We start from the raw sequence: 15,821 nt of genomic DNA, 5'->3' as shown, positions 1-15,821 counted from the left end.
TGAGTTTGTTGTTTATCTCCATGCTCGCCCCATTACCATGAAGCATTAATCTCTCTCTCTTTTCTTTTTCCTTTTTTTTTTTGGGACAGTAATTAATGTAAAATTGATTGAAATCATTCATTAAAATAAAAATGATCCAAGAAAAATGAGACAATATACATATTCTACCAGTGTGGGCCGTTGTATGTGCTTACTGGGTTGATGGGCTTACTTGGTCCAGAAAGGATGTGCCTAAGCAAAAGCCCAAGATAACGGATGGATTGAATAGTGCTGGATCAATCAAGATTAACAAATTCATCATTTCAGATCTTACTCTTGAACTTGTTTAGGTTTAACATCATTTCAGATCTTACTCTTTTTTAGTTCATGAATAATTTTCTTTCCTCATTCAGCTTTTCACGCTATTAAATGTTAATGTATACCGCCTTACCGCGTAATCAACTTCATAAACAAAGTAAATTACGCTACCTTATATATAAAGTTATATAAACTCCTTCCAGTCAATCTTAAACAAGTTATGTACATTCAAAATTTAAACTACGTAGTATTATTCATGTCGTATCTAATAATCTACAACTCCAAAGTAAGTGCGGAAACACCTATTATCTTCCGGTTTCTTGTACGTTATCCTACACATATTACAACACCCAAAGAGGTAATCCGTAACGAAAACTTTCGTTACATAAACATTCCCCATAAAAAAATGTATGATGAAAATGGTAAAAACTCCTTTAAAATAATGTGGCACTACCAACCAGACTACACACTAGCACAAATGCATCACTAGCCACTGTCCACTAGTACACTACACTAGTGAAGTGAGTATGAATTATACAATGACCTGTCTTGTCGTCATACGACTCAATTCAATAAACAAGGTTTCTCCATCCCCACCACACGTGTGCTTTTTGATACTACAAGTAATTTATCTCTTTTCGAAATTAATTCATTGGCCAAATTATTATATTCATTTATTTTCCTGCTCATTATTTACTGCAACTACTATTACGTCACTAACAACTCTGAAAAGATTCACCTAATCAAACGCTCTTTTTATCATTTTTTTTTATCAACATGCAAATATGCAATGCATGCAGGAATCTATTTTGATTTTCACAAAGGAGTATGCTTTATTTTAATATTACTCCATATTAATTATAACAATATTATTAAGTTGACATGTAAAAAAATTGACTTAGTTAAAATAATTATTTGTACTCCGTAATTTCCAATTTTTGTACATGGCTATCTTGAAATTATAAAAATAAAACTTTATGCGAAGGACATGTTCACATTTATTGAACTGAACTAAACTTGAAGTTGAACTGAAATGATTGGAGTTGAACTGAACTGAGTTGAGCTGAGCTAAAATGAATATTTTAAGAGAAAGAAAAATTAAGAGCTGAACTGAACTGAACTGAAATTAAGTAAATGTGAACAGATCTAAAGTATATAACAATAAGAAAAAGAAATTATAAAAATTAGAATATGGTACGTTTTTAAAAATGAATTTTTTTATTAAAGGTAGATGTCATTCACTTATATGTATGGTTAATTTCGCTATATAACTATATATTAACTATATGTATATACATTCAAACCTACTATCTCCAAAGTAATTAAGAGCAAACTTAAATCTTTAATTTGTTGTGTCAACTCGAAATTAAACACTATGGATCTAGAGTCAACATATGAACAAACATTGTATGACCCATCCTAGACATGTTTTATTCTAGCCTTATGTGACTTACTATTTATATTATTGTTTGTATATGAAGTGTATATTTTGGACCTTCCTCGAAAATTCATGACAAGAGTAGGAGTAATTAGTCCAATTACTATAAGAAATTTAGTTCAATAAAATCTATCACAAAGATTTTAATGGACTAAAATAATCCAAGAGGTTCCACATTTTTTGGCTTTCTTCTGATAAATTCAACTTAACATATTCAGATTTGACTTCTATTTATTATTGATACTCTGTAGTATCATTCTATCAATATTATATTGCTATATATCAATGTTGATTTTTTTTATTTAGCTTTGACTAATTTAAGATTTTTTATTTTTCTATCAATGTGTCTTTAAAAAAAATATTGAGAATGTAGAAACGCCAAATTAGCTAAAGGTCTCCAATGACTGTAAAGCTAATTAAAAGTACAAGAAAATTTATGTTCATGATTATACTTTGGCTGGTTATTATATACGAGTATATATATATAAATAACTTAACAAAATTAATTTTTTTTAGTACATAATATACGAAGTATTACTTTAATGGTTATTTTCAAAAAAAAAAAAAAAAAAGGGTTTTACTTTAATGGTTGGTAAATCTATGGATGGTAATTAGTAAGAAGTTAAATTGAATTTTGCAAATCTGGAGTTGATGTGTAATTTACATTCTGTTATGAATTAAACTAATAAAATAGTGCATCGATGAAATGTATTATAAATTTATAACGTTTAAATCAATATTTTTATAGTTTGAATTAAATTTCATATTCTATATTTTATATTGATTACATTATACGATACACAATGTAGTCATACGTAGTATAGGAGTAATTTATACAAAGCAATAATAATCAGTAGCACTATTAATCAGCCAATCAAGTAAGAAGATAGGTTGGTCGGTGGAGGGGCAGGTCCAAGAAGACAGACGTAGTCGATCATTTAATAAGAGGGGTAACAAACTAACAACTCAACCAGGCATCCCATTTTTGTTTCATTTTTTTTTACTTTCAAGAGAATTTTAGAATTTTCATAGCCTCATAGCTACTTTATTTAATTCTAAATTGTTACATTTTTCCATTTTTAGTTTATTGTTTTACAGCTATTTCACCCTTTTATAATTAAAACTTTTCTTTTTCACGGCTTATACATAATGCCATGGGTGATATATATATATATAAATATATATTCACGGATTATGTCATTTATATTATTTTTGTATAATTTATTTAATTAATTAATTTTGATTGATTTTTGATTAAGTTTGATTTTTACTGATTAATACTTCTCTTTACCGAATCTAATGTAATGTATTTTTATTGATTTTGATTGATTTTTATTAAGTTTGATTTTTACATGTCAATATAATGTATTTTTGAGTTGAGTTGGACAATATGCTTGTTTAAGAGTTAAAGATTTCAAATTCCAAATATATGATTCCTCCAAGTCGAAATTTGTCTAATACTTAGTAATTTGCAACAAAAGTATTTACTTAATCCCGGACTGGTTATTGTTCAAATATTTGTAGCAATTAATTATATTGATAAGTAAAATTTGCCCTTAATGTGTATGTACACTAGTCCACTAATTAAGGTATCAAAACTTTACAAACCTATCCGTTTCATCAGTGTGTAGCCATATCATATTATGTCTCCAGTTACTTATACTCCTTAATTAAATATATTATGTCTCCTAAGGACCTATTTATATTTACTGAAATGAGTTAAACTAAAATGATTGGAGTTGAACTGAACTGAACTAAAATGATTGGAGCTGAAGGGGCTGAACTGAAGAACTGAAATAAACTGATTGGAACTAAACTAAATTGATTGGAGTTGAACTGAAGAAATGAACTGAAGAAATGAACTGAAGTGAACAGGTCCTAAGATCATATATGTAAATACATGGGACAAATGGGATAAAACAAATTAAAAAGGACGGACTAAGGGCCTGTTCCGATTGACTGAACTCAGCTGAACTGAAATGAACTGAACTAAACTGAACTGAACTGAACTGAACTGAGCTGAGCTGAACTGAACTGAACTTATTAATTAGTGATTTTTAACTACGGATTAGTGATCTTTGATTATTTATTGATTATTTATTACTATACATATGTGTATATACAAATGTACATAATAATAATAATAATAATAATAATAATAATAATATTATTATTATTATTATTAATTATTGATGATGATTATTATTATTATTTATTGATTATTATTATTATTATTATTATTATTATTTATTGATGATTATTATTATTTATTGATTATTATTATTAGTATTATTATTTCAATTATTATTATTATTATTATTATTATTATTATTATTATTATTATTGTTATTATTATTGTTGTTGTTGTTGTTGTTGTTGTTGTTGTTGTTGTTGTTGTTGTTGTTGTTGTTGTTGTTGTTGTTGTTGTTGTTGTTGTTGTTGTTGTTGTTGTTGTTGTTGTTGTAATAAGAGTTTAAAATAATGAAATTTGGCTTTATATCATTAGCAATATCATTAGACGTAAATTAAGAGCTGAACTGAACTGAGCTGAACTGAATTTCAACGGAAGAGAACAGGCCCTAAGGGTCTGTTATCATAGACTGAACTAAACTGAGTTGAGCTGAATTGAACTGAATTGAAATGAATATTTTATGAGAGAAGGAAATTAGAAGGTGAATTAAACTGTGTTGAGCTGAGCTGAGCTGAACTAAACTGAACTGAACTGAACTTAACTGAAATTAAACGCATGAGAACAGACCCTAAATATATATTCCGTACGAACTTTATAATCAAACAATAGGGTTGCATTCACGCAAAGGCTCAAACTCTGAAATGAAAAGGAGTGAATTTATAAGGGTAGTTTTAAAATAGGCCTATTCATAGCTCAGTGCAGGCCTATTCTATGCCTACTACATGCTATTAACACTCCCTATCTCACCCTACTAGCCTACTACATACTATTCCCTTTCTTCTTCTTTTTTTTTTTTATAAAAAAAAAATGTCCTTCATCAACATTGATTAAAATGAGGGAGATTAGGCAACAATGATCTCATCATCCTCGTTTCAAAAAAAAAAAAAAAAAATGATCTCATCATCCTGATTTTTATTCACTAAAAAAGAGGTGCCCTGCCCTTTGGTTGGCTACATCCTGCAAACTTACAATCCTTGTATGGAGCAGCATTATTGTAACAATATCAGTAATAATTCAAGTATTTTTTTTTAACATAATACTTTCTCAGTTTACTTTTATATTTATGTTACTAAGAGCCTGTTCTCGTATACTGAACTCAGTTGAATTGAATTGAAATGAATTAAACTAAATTGAACTGAACTGAGTTGAGCTGAACTGAAATGAGTATTTTATAAGAGAAGAAAATTAGGAGTTGAACTGAACTGAAAATAAACGTATGAGAACAGGCCCTAAACTCACAATTACGCTTAAAAAATATTTAAGAAAACAGTTTATCATTCGACGTACTCAAAGTAACACCAACTCTCTAGGCACTACCCGAGCCACACACTATAGAGTAAGGACTTGTTCTCATAGGCTGAACTGAATTGAAATGAATATTTTATAAGAGAAGGAAATTAGTAGCTAAAATGAACTGAAAATAAACGTATGAGAACAAGTCCTAAGATACTGTAATTTTTAAACTATGTGTCTAATAAAAAAAAACACGAATAATAAAAGGGGATAATAATATGGTTACACACGCACGCATAAATCTTTGATCAGTGGTTGAATAACAGTCAGCATTAAATACAGAGGGAGGTGCACCCTTCCTTGTAATGTATTTGTTACCCACTTACCGTCCTTTGTTTTTTCTCTCCTCATTCATTCTCAGGTTATTTGATCTTGTAATGTTAACCCAATTCAATATTTAATTTTATGACAATCAAATCTATTTTATCAACCACCAAATCTAACCCCCTCTTTTCATTTCCTGCTCCTTATCATTATTATTAATCTACTACTACTCCTTCGTTTTCAGTGCACACTACTATATATTCATTCATACTTCTCTCTTTATTATTTCCTCATTTTATTTCTCTTTTAAAAAAAATGTGGAAGGTTGAAGATGTGTTAAGGGAGCTTAAAGAAGAAGGAATATTTGAAGAAAACAATGCTAAATTTAGTGACAAAGATGGTGGTTTACCACCTGGTTTCAGATTTCATCCTACTGATGAAGAACTCGTTACTTTCTACCTTGCTTCTAAAGTCTTTAACACTACTACTACTCCTAATAATACTACCAACTTATTCTTGTCCAATTCCGGTGTCCAAATTCTTGAAGTTGATCTCACTCGTTGTGAGCCTTGGAACCTTCCAGGTACATACATATACGACGTGTTCTATTCACTTGATTTTTTTAATTTTTTTGGTTACGTAACATTATGACTGATTATGTATTATTGTTATGTGTGATGTGCAGAGAGAGCAAAGATGGGAGAAAGAGAGTGGTACTTGTACAGCTTAAGAGACAGGAAGTACCCTTCAGGATTAAGGACTAACAGAGCTACTGAGACTGGCTACTGGAAGGCTACTGGTAAAGACAGACAGGTTTACGCCACTGGTATTACAACTACTGCTGCTGGTAATGGAGGTGGAATGTTGATTGGTATGAAGAAGACTCTTGTCTTCTACCAAGGCCGTGCTCCTCGCGGCGTCAAGACTAAATGGATCATGCATGAATACCGCCTCGATGGCCATTTCTCCTCCTTTCGCCTCTCCTCTAAGGTCTCTACTTGACTGCTTACTGTTTTTAAGTTTCATAACTTGTATGATTCATTTTAGCCGATCCCAAATCATTATGAAACTAGCTCCTCCAAATTTTTAATTTTTACTTTACTGTCTTATTTTCTGTGACGATTCATGTTAGCCGACCCTAGGTATTAATTGAAACCAAGTTTTCTAAAAGGGTAGAAATAGTAAAATTTCCTACTCCTAGGATATGTTATAAGGACTGATTGTAAAAATAATTGCAGGAAGAATGGGTGATATGCAGAATATTCCACAAGAATGCAGAGAAGAAGTACTCTCCACAAATTCATCATCCACCTTCTTCGCCACCACCACCGCTGCCGCCGCTGCAACCTCTATCTCCTTTCTTTAGTAGTTTACCTCCTTTGGCTGAACCACCCACCACCACCACAACCACCCAATCATTAGCTGATGCTACACCCTCGCAACCGCGCCACTATGACCTCCTCCATTCCTTATTGGTAAACCCTTTGCCTAATTTTTCATCCATATCTGGATCAAACACCATTTTCCCTACCGCCACCTTGGCCGCCTCAGGGGAAACAACCCGGTTTAAGTCCTTCCAAGAGCGATGCCTCTCCTCCACCAGCACCAGCAACAGCATTGCTACTGCTACTGTGCCTGCTGTAACAAAACAGTGGCAGCAGCAGCAGCAGTGGGTTGACAAAATATGGGCTCAGAATGAGTACTTCCAAAATCAATATCATCGTAATCCCTTGAATATTAATCAAATGATGGAACCTCAATCTCTTCCTAATACTTACACTACTACTGCTACTGTCAATGATAATGATGAGGACGACGATGTCGATGTTGAAGCTGCTGTTGATCATACTGAAATGTCTCCCTCATTTGCAGTAGCAGCACTGGATAGGATGCTAAGTCATACTATCAATCACCACCAATACAATCCTACAGAATCTTGGTCTTTTCGTCTTCATCCCTAATAATTTTCATTAGTATTATCATTGTTGTTACGTATGTACTGCAGTATTTGTTAACAGTTAGATATCTGTTTTAATGTATGTAGTCCTAGTTGAATTAGTTGCTGCTAATTATATAGATCTACATAAATACTCATCTAGCAAACATAAATTTATGTATACAAATATGTGCTCTACTTATCTACTATGCCTTTTGCTAATTGCTACTATTCTTTTTCTTTTTTCATCAGAAAAATCCCAAATATCCCATGCACGTGTCTTAAGTCTAACACCGTAACATAGAAGTGCATGAGTTTAATACATACCGGAGTTATATAATCCTATATATGATCCTATTGTGTTTATGTGTGGTATTCATATTATTATCACACAAGTTCAAAAAAAGTGAAAACATATGTGGCTATTGGACAACAAATTGGGTCAAAAAGGGAAAATTTCCTGTTTTTCATATGAGGGTATTTTCGTAAATAAATTAACTACTCGTATTATTCTGGGCTCTATAATTAAATAGTAATGTGTTTATCTACACTCAATGAAAATAAGGTTGTAACTTGTAAGACTGTATCGATCCTCACTGAATGCTTATATTCAAAGCTAGACTTGTTTAAAAGTAATTTTATTTATTTTTTTAATAATCAAAATTCGATGAAAAATAGGAAAAATCAAACCTCGTTGTATGTTAATATTCTAAACTTGTTACTGGGGTGTAATGCATAGGGAGAAAAACAATAATAGTGAAGGGTGAGTTGAAAAATGGTAAAATACTAAAATATATGTAAGGACGACCTAAAATTGTGAATGTTACAAAATAACAATGTACTAGTCTAAAGTCTAAACTCTATAGTATAGCCTAACCCTTTAAGGCTCTATTATTACTATACACCAGTATGAATGAATGAAGGTTCGTTGATGAAATCAAATACGAACAAAACAATAATAGAGCCGTCCAGCGCATGGATGGATCCCTAGCCCAGGTCAGGGTACGGCTATGTCCAGCCATCAATTTTAGATCTCTCTCTGTGCTCTGCAAACAATCCAAATATAATTATGTAGCCACTAACCTAGGTTAAGTTGCTCACTTCTAGTAATTTTATCGTGTCGTATCAACTTATGACGGACATTTTAAAATCAAATTACAGCTTCATCTATACAAGCAATGTTTGTGTCGTGCATGCCTTGTGACAGTCTAGTGTCGTGCAAGAGATTTTCATTCATAGAGGAATCAATTCTGCTACAAGTATTAATTATGACTTGATTTGTTGGTGAATAAAAGGGAACCCCTTACAATTGCTAGAACAAAAATACACACAAAAACACAAAGATTATGATAACAAACAATTTCTACAAATCATGTTATGTGTGTCAAAATAAGCAATAAAAGCTTTAAAGAATATCTGTTAGATTATTTCATTATAATCAAATAATCTAACATATATGAATGAAAAAAACGAATTTCAAATTGTACTCTAAATATAACTTTGTAGCTTGTAATACAAAGTAGATAAATGAAGATATAAAAAGTCAAGTCGTGTATTGACAAACATAAAAAAGTCAATAGCATAGTGTATTATAAAACGAAGTAAGTTATATTTAAAACATATATACGCCATATGAAGTATGGAAATGATTTTGGCACACTCAGTGTAAGAGCACACTTTTCTATGCTCTTCTCACATAGAGGTGTGCCAAAATCAATTTTTGGTGTACTCCCATAGTAAGAAAAAAGAAAGAAAAAACTTGTAAAGTTGTAATTGCATATCAAGAATTTGATTAATCAATATACGTTAGTTACTGAGTACTCCGCTGTAAAAAAATCTGGAGTGAAGAACCTTGTCTCGGTCACAACACAAGAACAAAAGAACAAGCTTATCTAGCTATAAGATTACCAATTGGCTGTAGCCTCATCAGTCATTAACTATCTTTTTCCTACAAAATTCTGATTGTAGAGAAATTTGGTTCTGTACAAGAAGAATAAACCCTACAAATCTACTATTTTCTTCCATCCTTCCCATTTTCTCATTCTGCTATCCCTCAAAATTCTAGCTCATTCAAACAGTATTAATGACGAAATCACTAACATTCTCAATAATTAGCACCACATTGGCTTAGCCCCCTGGAACAATGATGCATTTTTAAGTTAAATGACTCTCTGTATCTTGATTTAACAATGATGTATTTGTTGGGCAAACATGATCCCAGCCACCAAAAACACAGCAGTACGTGCGTTAACTGTAAGTATATCCTCAATCTAAATTCCACAAATAAGATCCAAATGTATCAAATGTGCTCCAAACTTTCAAAGGGACCTAAATCATACTGATATTAAATGTTACCAATGACAGTCATTCACAATTTCACACTGCCAATAATCAAATGCAATTAAAGAACAAGTCCTTCAATAATCTACTGATAGGCTATTATGTCTACGTCTACAGCTGCTGCTGATGGATAGATCATCAGTCCAAAACTCCTAACCAACCAATGTTATCCAAAGGGTTCTTCACATCTCTCCACCCCCCTCCTAATCGACCCACATTGCCATTTATTTTTATAGAAGGTTAACGAGTTCTCATAAAGGGTAAATAAATAATCAACACTGGTACTTATCATTCAACGAAGAAATCTAAAATCTTTTATTGAAAGAAACCATGGAGGGGGCCTATGGAGAGGAATAAAAAAAGTTTCGGGGTATAAGGATACATACAATATCTAGAACAAACTTCTCTTAGACTGTAAATCAATACAAAGTGTTTTTCAACTCATAAAACTATAATGCCATGTTCAATATATGTATACATTAACAGTAAATAACATATAAAGTTTCAAACTATATAGAAGTTGCACACCTAAAGCTGTAGCATCAAAGTATTCGCCGAGAAACAAGATATGCCTGCACCAAGAAGAAAAAGGAATCAAGTTATGCCCCAGAAAAGATTCAGGAATATGAATTTACATGTCATGAGAAAAAACAGCAATACACTAACAAAAAACATGGTTCAAAGTAGGAATTTACCCACAAATTACAATATGAAGCCATATTCTCACTTAATAATGTCAATTAGAACTAGTACATGTAAGGCTGCAATCTCTCCCTAGGTAAAACAACAATGTAAGCTGGCCATCAAATGCTCTCTAATCTCAATCTTAAGGAAACCATCAAATGCTCGGTTGAACATCCTAATTGCAAGCAAATCCAAGTTTTTTTATGCTGAGAATAATTGATACAAAAGATGGCCTAGCATAAACTATCTTCTTCTTCTTTCATCTTCAAGAGGATTTTCTTAGAGTCAGAAAATCCTAGGAAAGCTACATTGTTTGGAAAACACCCTCCACTATCTCTAAACTTAACTAACAAAAAGATGAGTGCAAACACTTACGCTAATGCGTTCTAGGCTTATCAATGATGATCTGACTTGTTGGAACAGGGTTCTTATAGGCCTCATAAAAACAGAACATAGCACACTTCTTTTTCTTATTGTTCTTTCATAGAATAGCGTAAAATACACACTTTGAAGACAGACATATAAAATAAGCAAAATTAAGCCAATAAAAATCCACAATAACACACCAAGAACTGAAGAACAGTTCCAAGAGTAAAGGATATGTACATGAAATAGAATCATCTAAAAGATTAAAAAAAAACCTAGTGACGAAACCTCAAATGATGGTGGAGGATGCTTCTTGGAGAGCGAGGTCATATAGTGCTTTGTAGAAAAATATATGTCCATAAATTGGTCATATAAAGGCTTATGGTGGCCTTAAGCCAATTACGGAAACAAATTAGCACATGAATGCATAATATATCTGTTCTACAGCACTAAACCTCTAATGCCACTAAAGTTTGTATATGTCGTCAATAAGCAGTGGTTGTATGCTCTCAGAAACTTATCAATGCACAGCCCTATGCACCATTGCACTGGAATAACTTGCAGGCCCTAGAATAAAGTGTGATTTTCTGAAATTATCCAAGCAACTTTCAAGGCCTAGCTATTCAAGGATCTCCATGAGTTGGTGCTTGATGTTCAATAGCTTTATCATACCATCGTCATTCAAGCTTGTCTGGGGGGCCGATAAAGGTGATAATGCACTTCTAAGAGCCTGCAAGTACACACACAAGAAACATATCAGTACCAAACACCAAAAGGCTAGTTGACACTACTTGACTCACAAAACAGAGCCAAACAAGAGGGGGAAAAAAGCTAAAATTAAAAGCAAAAATCATAGGAGTTTATTATATCCTGAGCGAAAATACACATAGGAGCTAATCACAGAATAGCAAGCATCTGCAGCCCGCAGGTAATCTCTTAAAAGGACAGAGATTAATGTCAGTCAAGAATAGAAAGCATATATACAGAAGGCCACCTAAATCACTCCATGTTTCGTTTAACACTTTAAACACACTACACAGAAATAGATGTGTAGAACACCAATTAATAAAATGAGCAGTCAAACATATGAATCCTCTTCTAGCCATGAACACACATAGCTGACATAGGTACATCACTAGGCACTCGAGTAAATTAATGGGAATAAGGCCACACATGCAAGTTCATGAAGATCCTCATCAAAGGTCAAAATCACACAATCACTCGTCTATTTAGTAGGGGTCTTGTTTCACTCATGTTACTTCAATGACAATACACTATGAGGCTTTTTCTATCACACTCAATTTCCACTAGTATAAACCAGATAAAGATGATTATCCCCAAGAACTTTTTGTTTACTAACAAGAAGCATATTTAGATGTTATCAGACTTGCCACTTTAGCTATTAATTCTTTCCAAAACTTAAACAAAAAAATTGAAAAAAATAAAATAAAATTTATTAACAGAGGATTGCCTAAATATTGAGGAAGCATACACCTAATGCCACTATATATGTACGAAATATGATGATAATTTGAATCACGCCAAATACCTAAAATAATTATATCACCAAAATTATCTCTACCACAATTCATTTTTTTTTAGGAAAAATTGTAAATAACCACCCCTTAAATCAGCAAAAATTGATTTTACCACCTATTTTTTTCTTTATTTAAATAACCACCTCTAAAAGTGAAAAACATTAGACATCAACACCTTTTAGCATTGGTCCGATCATGTTTTCGACTATTTATAAGCTAAACATTAGAGATCAACACCTTTTAGCATTGGTCCGATCATGTTTTCGACTATTTATAAGCTAATTTTTGAAGGTTCTTCTTCCTTCTTTAGTGTACTTTCTCCACTTTTTGTCCTAGTTGAATTAAAATTTGGCTAAAAGTGGTGATTTTTAATGTTTTCACTTTTAGAGGTGGTTATTTATAATAAAGAAAAAAAGGGGTGGTAAAATCAATTTTGGGTGATTTGAGGGGTGGTTATTTACAATTTTTCCTTTTTTTTAATCTATTTTTACATAAATTGGAGCTTTTACTTTTTTCTAAGACAAGTCATGGGAAGTATTATAGATGGTGTTGATATGGAAAAACTGGGTTAAACCAAAATAAGAAAGGAAAAAAAAAAAACAACTTCAAAGCTCACTTGGGGTACTACAAAGGGTAAGATTAATGCAGGTGGCTTTTGGTATGTTTGGTTTGAACTCAAAGTAGAGAGTGTGAGTTCTAGAATGTAACCACCAAGATGTAATCACACAGCTAGCTTAGTTGACAACTCCAATGAAATGTCCAAAAGTTGTTCAGTTGACACCAAGATAGTTGCAATTCAAGGAAATTTTGAGTGAACAAGGGGGTCGGTGTTTTATTGCCCACGCTCTATGGAAAGTTCTAACACCTAAGGCGGTCAAATTTCACCCATTTTCACCTGTTGTTAACCAAAGCAATAACCCCATTTGCAGTATTAGCTTGTTTATTTACAATCAATAATGAAGGAATGACGACTTCCTTAGGATTTTGGGAATTAGGATGATAACATGTGAAGTTATTTAACCAACCCCCTTCATGTATTTTAAATTTTCTAATGTTGACCAATCAAAGTAATTCCTATGTAATAATTCTCGATGCAACCAAGCTATCACTTACGAAGCATTAAACACTACAAATAATCAAGCAAATCAAATGTAGAATGCCTCAATTTAGGCTAGCTCAACTCATACAGGAATTGGAATTTGAACCAATGAAAATCATCATATTACAGGGGACATATATTGACATATATTTAGAGACATGCATTGATTATATACATTACTTCCTAAATCCTAAAGCATAAAGAAGAAGAAAACAGTCATATAAAGCACAAACCTGAAAGCAAAAGTATACGAAGATTGTCATCCATGATGAAGGTTAATGCAGGATTGAAGTGCACCAAGGACAGAGCACCATACTTTCTACCAGCACTCCAGCAGAAGACACCACACAGCAATTGCCAAAGTACTTACATGCTGTGATAAGTACTATCCTCAGTGCAGAGTACAGTGAGAGTGAGATAGATATTTCCTGGGAGGACCGGGTGGTTGTAGATGGGGTTGTGGATAGTGTGGGTCGGGGTAGGGAAGAGTATTGGGATTGATATGACCCTGCTGGACATGCCATCTGTATATGGGGTAAAGCATTTGATCAAACTGGTCTAGGCGTTGGTTCATGTACTGCTGAGAGTTGTGAATTTCTTGAATTCCAGAACGAATAGACTCCATAGATGCTTGAAGGGTAGCAAAGTCACAAGGCTGATTTGGAATGGACTGGGAGGAAGAACCACCTACATGTTCCTCACTTACGAAAACAGGAGAGGGGTTAGTTTGGTACTCCCTTTCACAGTTTTCCTCGTCCTCCTCTTCCTCTCCATCACTTGCAAAGATTTCGGGAAATACCCAATTAGCTTGGTTCCTAATCGTTGTCCGCTCAGGATTAGGCAAAAAGAATGCGGGTTTCTTATTAACTACCCATCGGTACCTATCACCATCCTCCTGCAACCATCCCATATTTACAAGCTTAGGAATATCAAGGGTGGCAATATGGCCAACCGGTTGTATATGATCGAAGTCAAACCCTAAAGAAACAGCAATAGGAGTGACAAGTCCACCAATGACAATCGGACTCTTCTTCTTAGACTTTCCTACAGCATGAAAATGCCGGGCAATGAAAGAGGCCGTATTCAAACGAACATCCGGATACAACATGCTTTGTATCATTTCCATTTCCCACTCCCTAACAGTCCCTTGACTATCATGTCTCCCAAAAATAGTACTTGCCATTAACCTCTGCAAATATCGAAACACGGGGTTATGAATCCGAGAGGCCTTAGACGACTGAGGATTATATCCATTCGACCCGGTAATTTGTCCCCAAATCAAACCCGGATCACTGTTATAATACAGTACATTACCCTCTTTCGGTAACCCGTAAAATGCACCAAATTCATCTAAAGTTTTAAAGTATTCCCTGTTAAACATTCTAAACCAAACACCAGGAACATGTCCTTTAGGAACTTTAACAGTATTTTGTTGAAATGAACTCAAAAATTCTAGAGTAAGCTGCTGATAAGTATGATATTGATTCATCATCAAATTAGTCCACCCAACTCGATCAAATAACCATTCTAAATCAGATTTAATACCCAAAGCAGTAATACATTCATCACTAACAAACCTAGTTGCTACAATCCGACGAACTTTCAAACATTGAAAGCGATTAAAATGCTCATTATCACGAAATTCAATAAGCGGAAAATCAGCATCTTTTAAGTTAAATTTAAAAGGGTTACCATCCGTTTCAGGTTCCGAAGAGGGGTAATGTTGATGATGAGATGAAGTTGGTTGTGCACGGCCCCTCTTGCTCCCCCGTGCACCGGACAATTTGTACTCAATCTCAAGATCGGAGTTAGAAGTATGGTTTTGATCGGAAATAGTGGTGGAATTTGGATGGGATGCAAGAATTATGGGTTCTTCGGGAGAAGGGTGGTCGTGCCATTGATGGGTTGAATTTGGTTGTGCACGGGCCCTCTTGGTTCTTCGTCGACCTGACATATCTGTAGATCAGGCGATGAAAGATGAGAGAACATGTATAAGCTTGCTTTAGTGGTGAAGGGAGAGAAAATGGTGGAAATTGGAAGAAATTGAAGGGAGTATCAATGGAGGAAGAGGGGTTTTGAGGAGAGAGAAAGAGAGGGTGTGACGGCCGTGCAATTTGAGTGGGAAAAGTGGGTTTAAGGGTGAGATACCGGTATAATTGTGGGGCCCGAGTTTTGGTTTTAACAGTCAGGCTGCACATGCTTGAGCCCGTGCATGACTGCATGAGGCACGGGTGTGCCGTGTCGTCTACGGCCAAACGGCTTTGTTGAGTGGCATTTTTGTGCAAGGATAGCTCAACTTCGTCTCAAAGAATTACTCTTACAATTTAATGGCACATATACTCCATTAAACACAAACATAAACAAAAACATACATA

The 15,821-nt window shown here is 33.7% G+C and overlaps 2 protein-coding genes across 2 annotated transcripts; one reads left to right on the top strand and one right to left on the bottom strand.

Annotated features, from left to right (window-relative positions):
• The first annotated feature begins 5,550 nt into the window (after positions 1 to 5,550).
• Positions 5,551 to 7,635, top strand: LOC110685495 (protein CUP-SHAPED COTYLEDON 1-like). The gene is made up of 3 exons (XM_021862025.1): positions 5,551 to 6,066; positions 6,169 to 6,473; positions 6,722 to 7,635. The coding sequence occupies exons 1-3, from the start codon at positions 5,799 to 5,801 to the stop codon at positions 7,442 to 7,444; spliced, it is 1,296 nt and encodes a 431-aa protein (XP_021717717.1). The 5' UTR covers positions 5,551 to 5,798; the 3' UTR covers positions 7,445 to 7,635.
• A 2,537-nt stretch (positions 7,636 to 10,172) lies between these two features.
• On the bottom strand, positions 10,173 to 15,821 carry LOC110685538. Its single transcript, XM_021862077.1, has 3 exons — positions 13,680 to 15,821; positions 11,085 to 11,539; positions 10,173 to 10,331 (listed from the first exon to the last, which is right to left on the bottom strand). Exon 1 carries the CDS (start codon positions 15,398 to 15,400, stop codon positions 13,838 to 13,840), a length of 1,563 nt encoding a protein of 520 aa, XP_021717769.1. The 5' UTR covers positions 15,401 to 15,821; the 3' UTR covers positions 10,173 to 10,331; positions 11,085 to 11,539; positions 13,680 to 13,837.

Source organism: Chenopodium quinoa, unplaced genomic scaffold (genome assembly GCF_001683475.1).
Source record: "Chenopodium quinoa cultivar QQ74 unplaced genomic scaffold, ASM168347v1, whole genome shotgun sequence".
NCBI classification, from domain to species: Eukaryota; Viridiplantae; Streptophyta; class Magnoliopsida; order Caryophyllales; family Amaranthaceae; genus Chenopodium; species Chenopodium quinoa.
The sequence above is the reverse complement of the archived record's forward strand: the minus strand, read 5'-3'. Positions and strand labels throughout refer to the sequence as shown.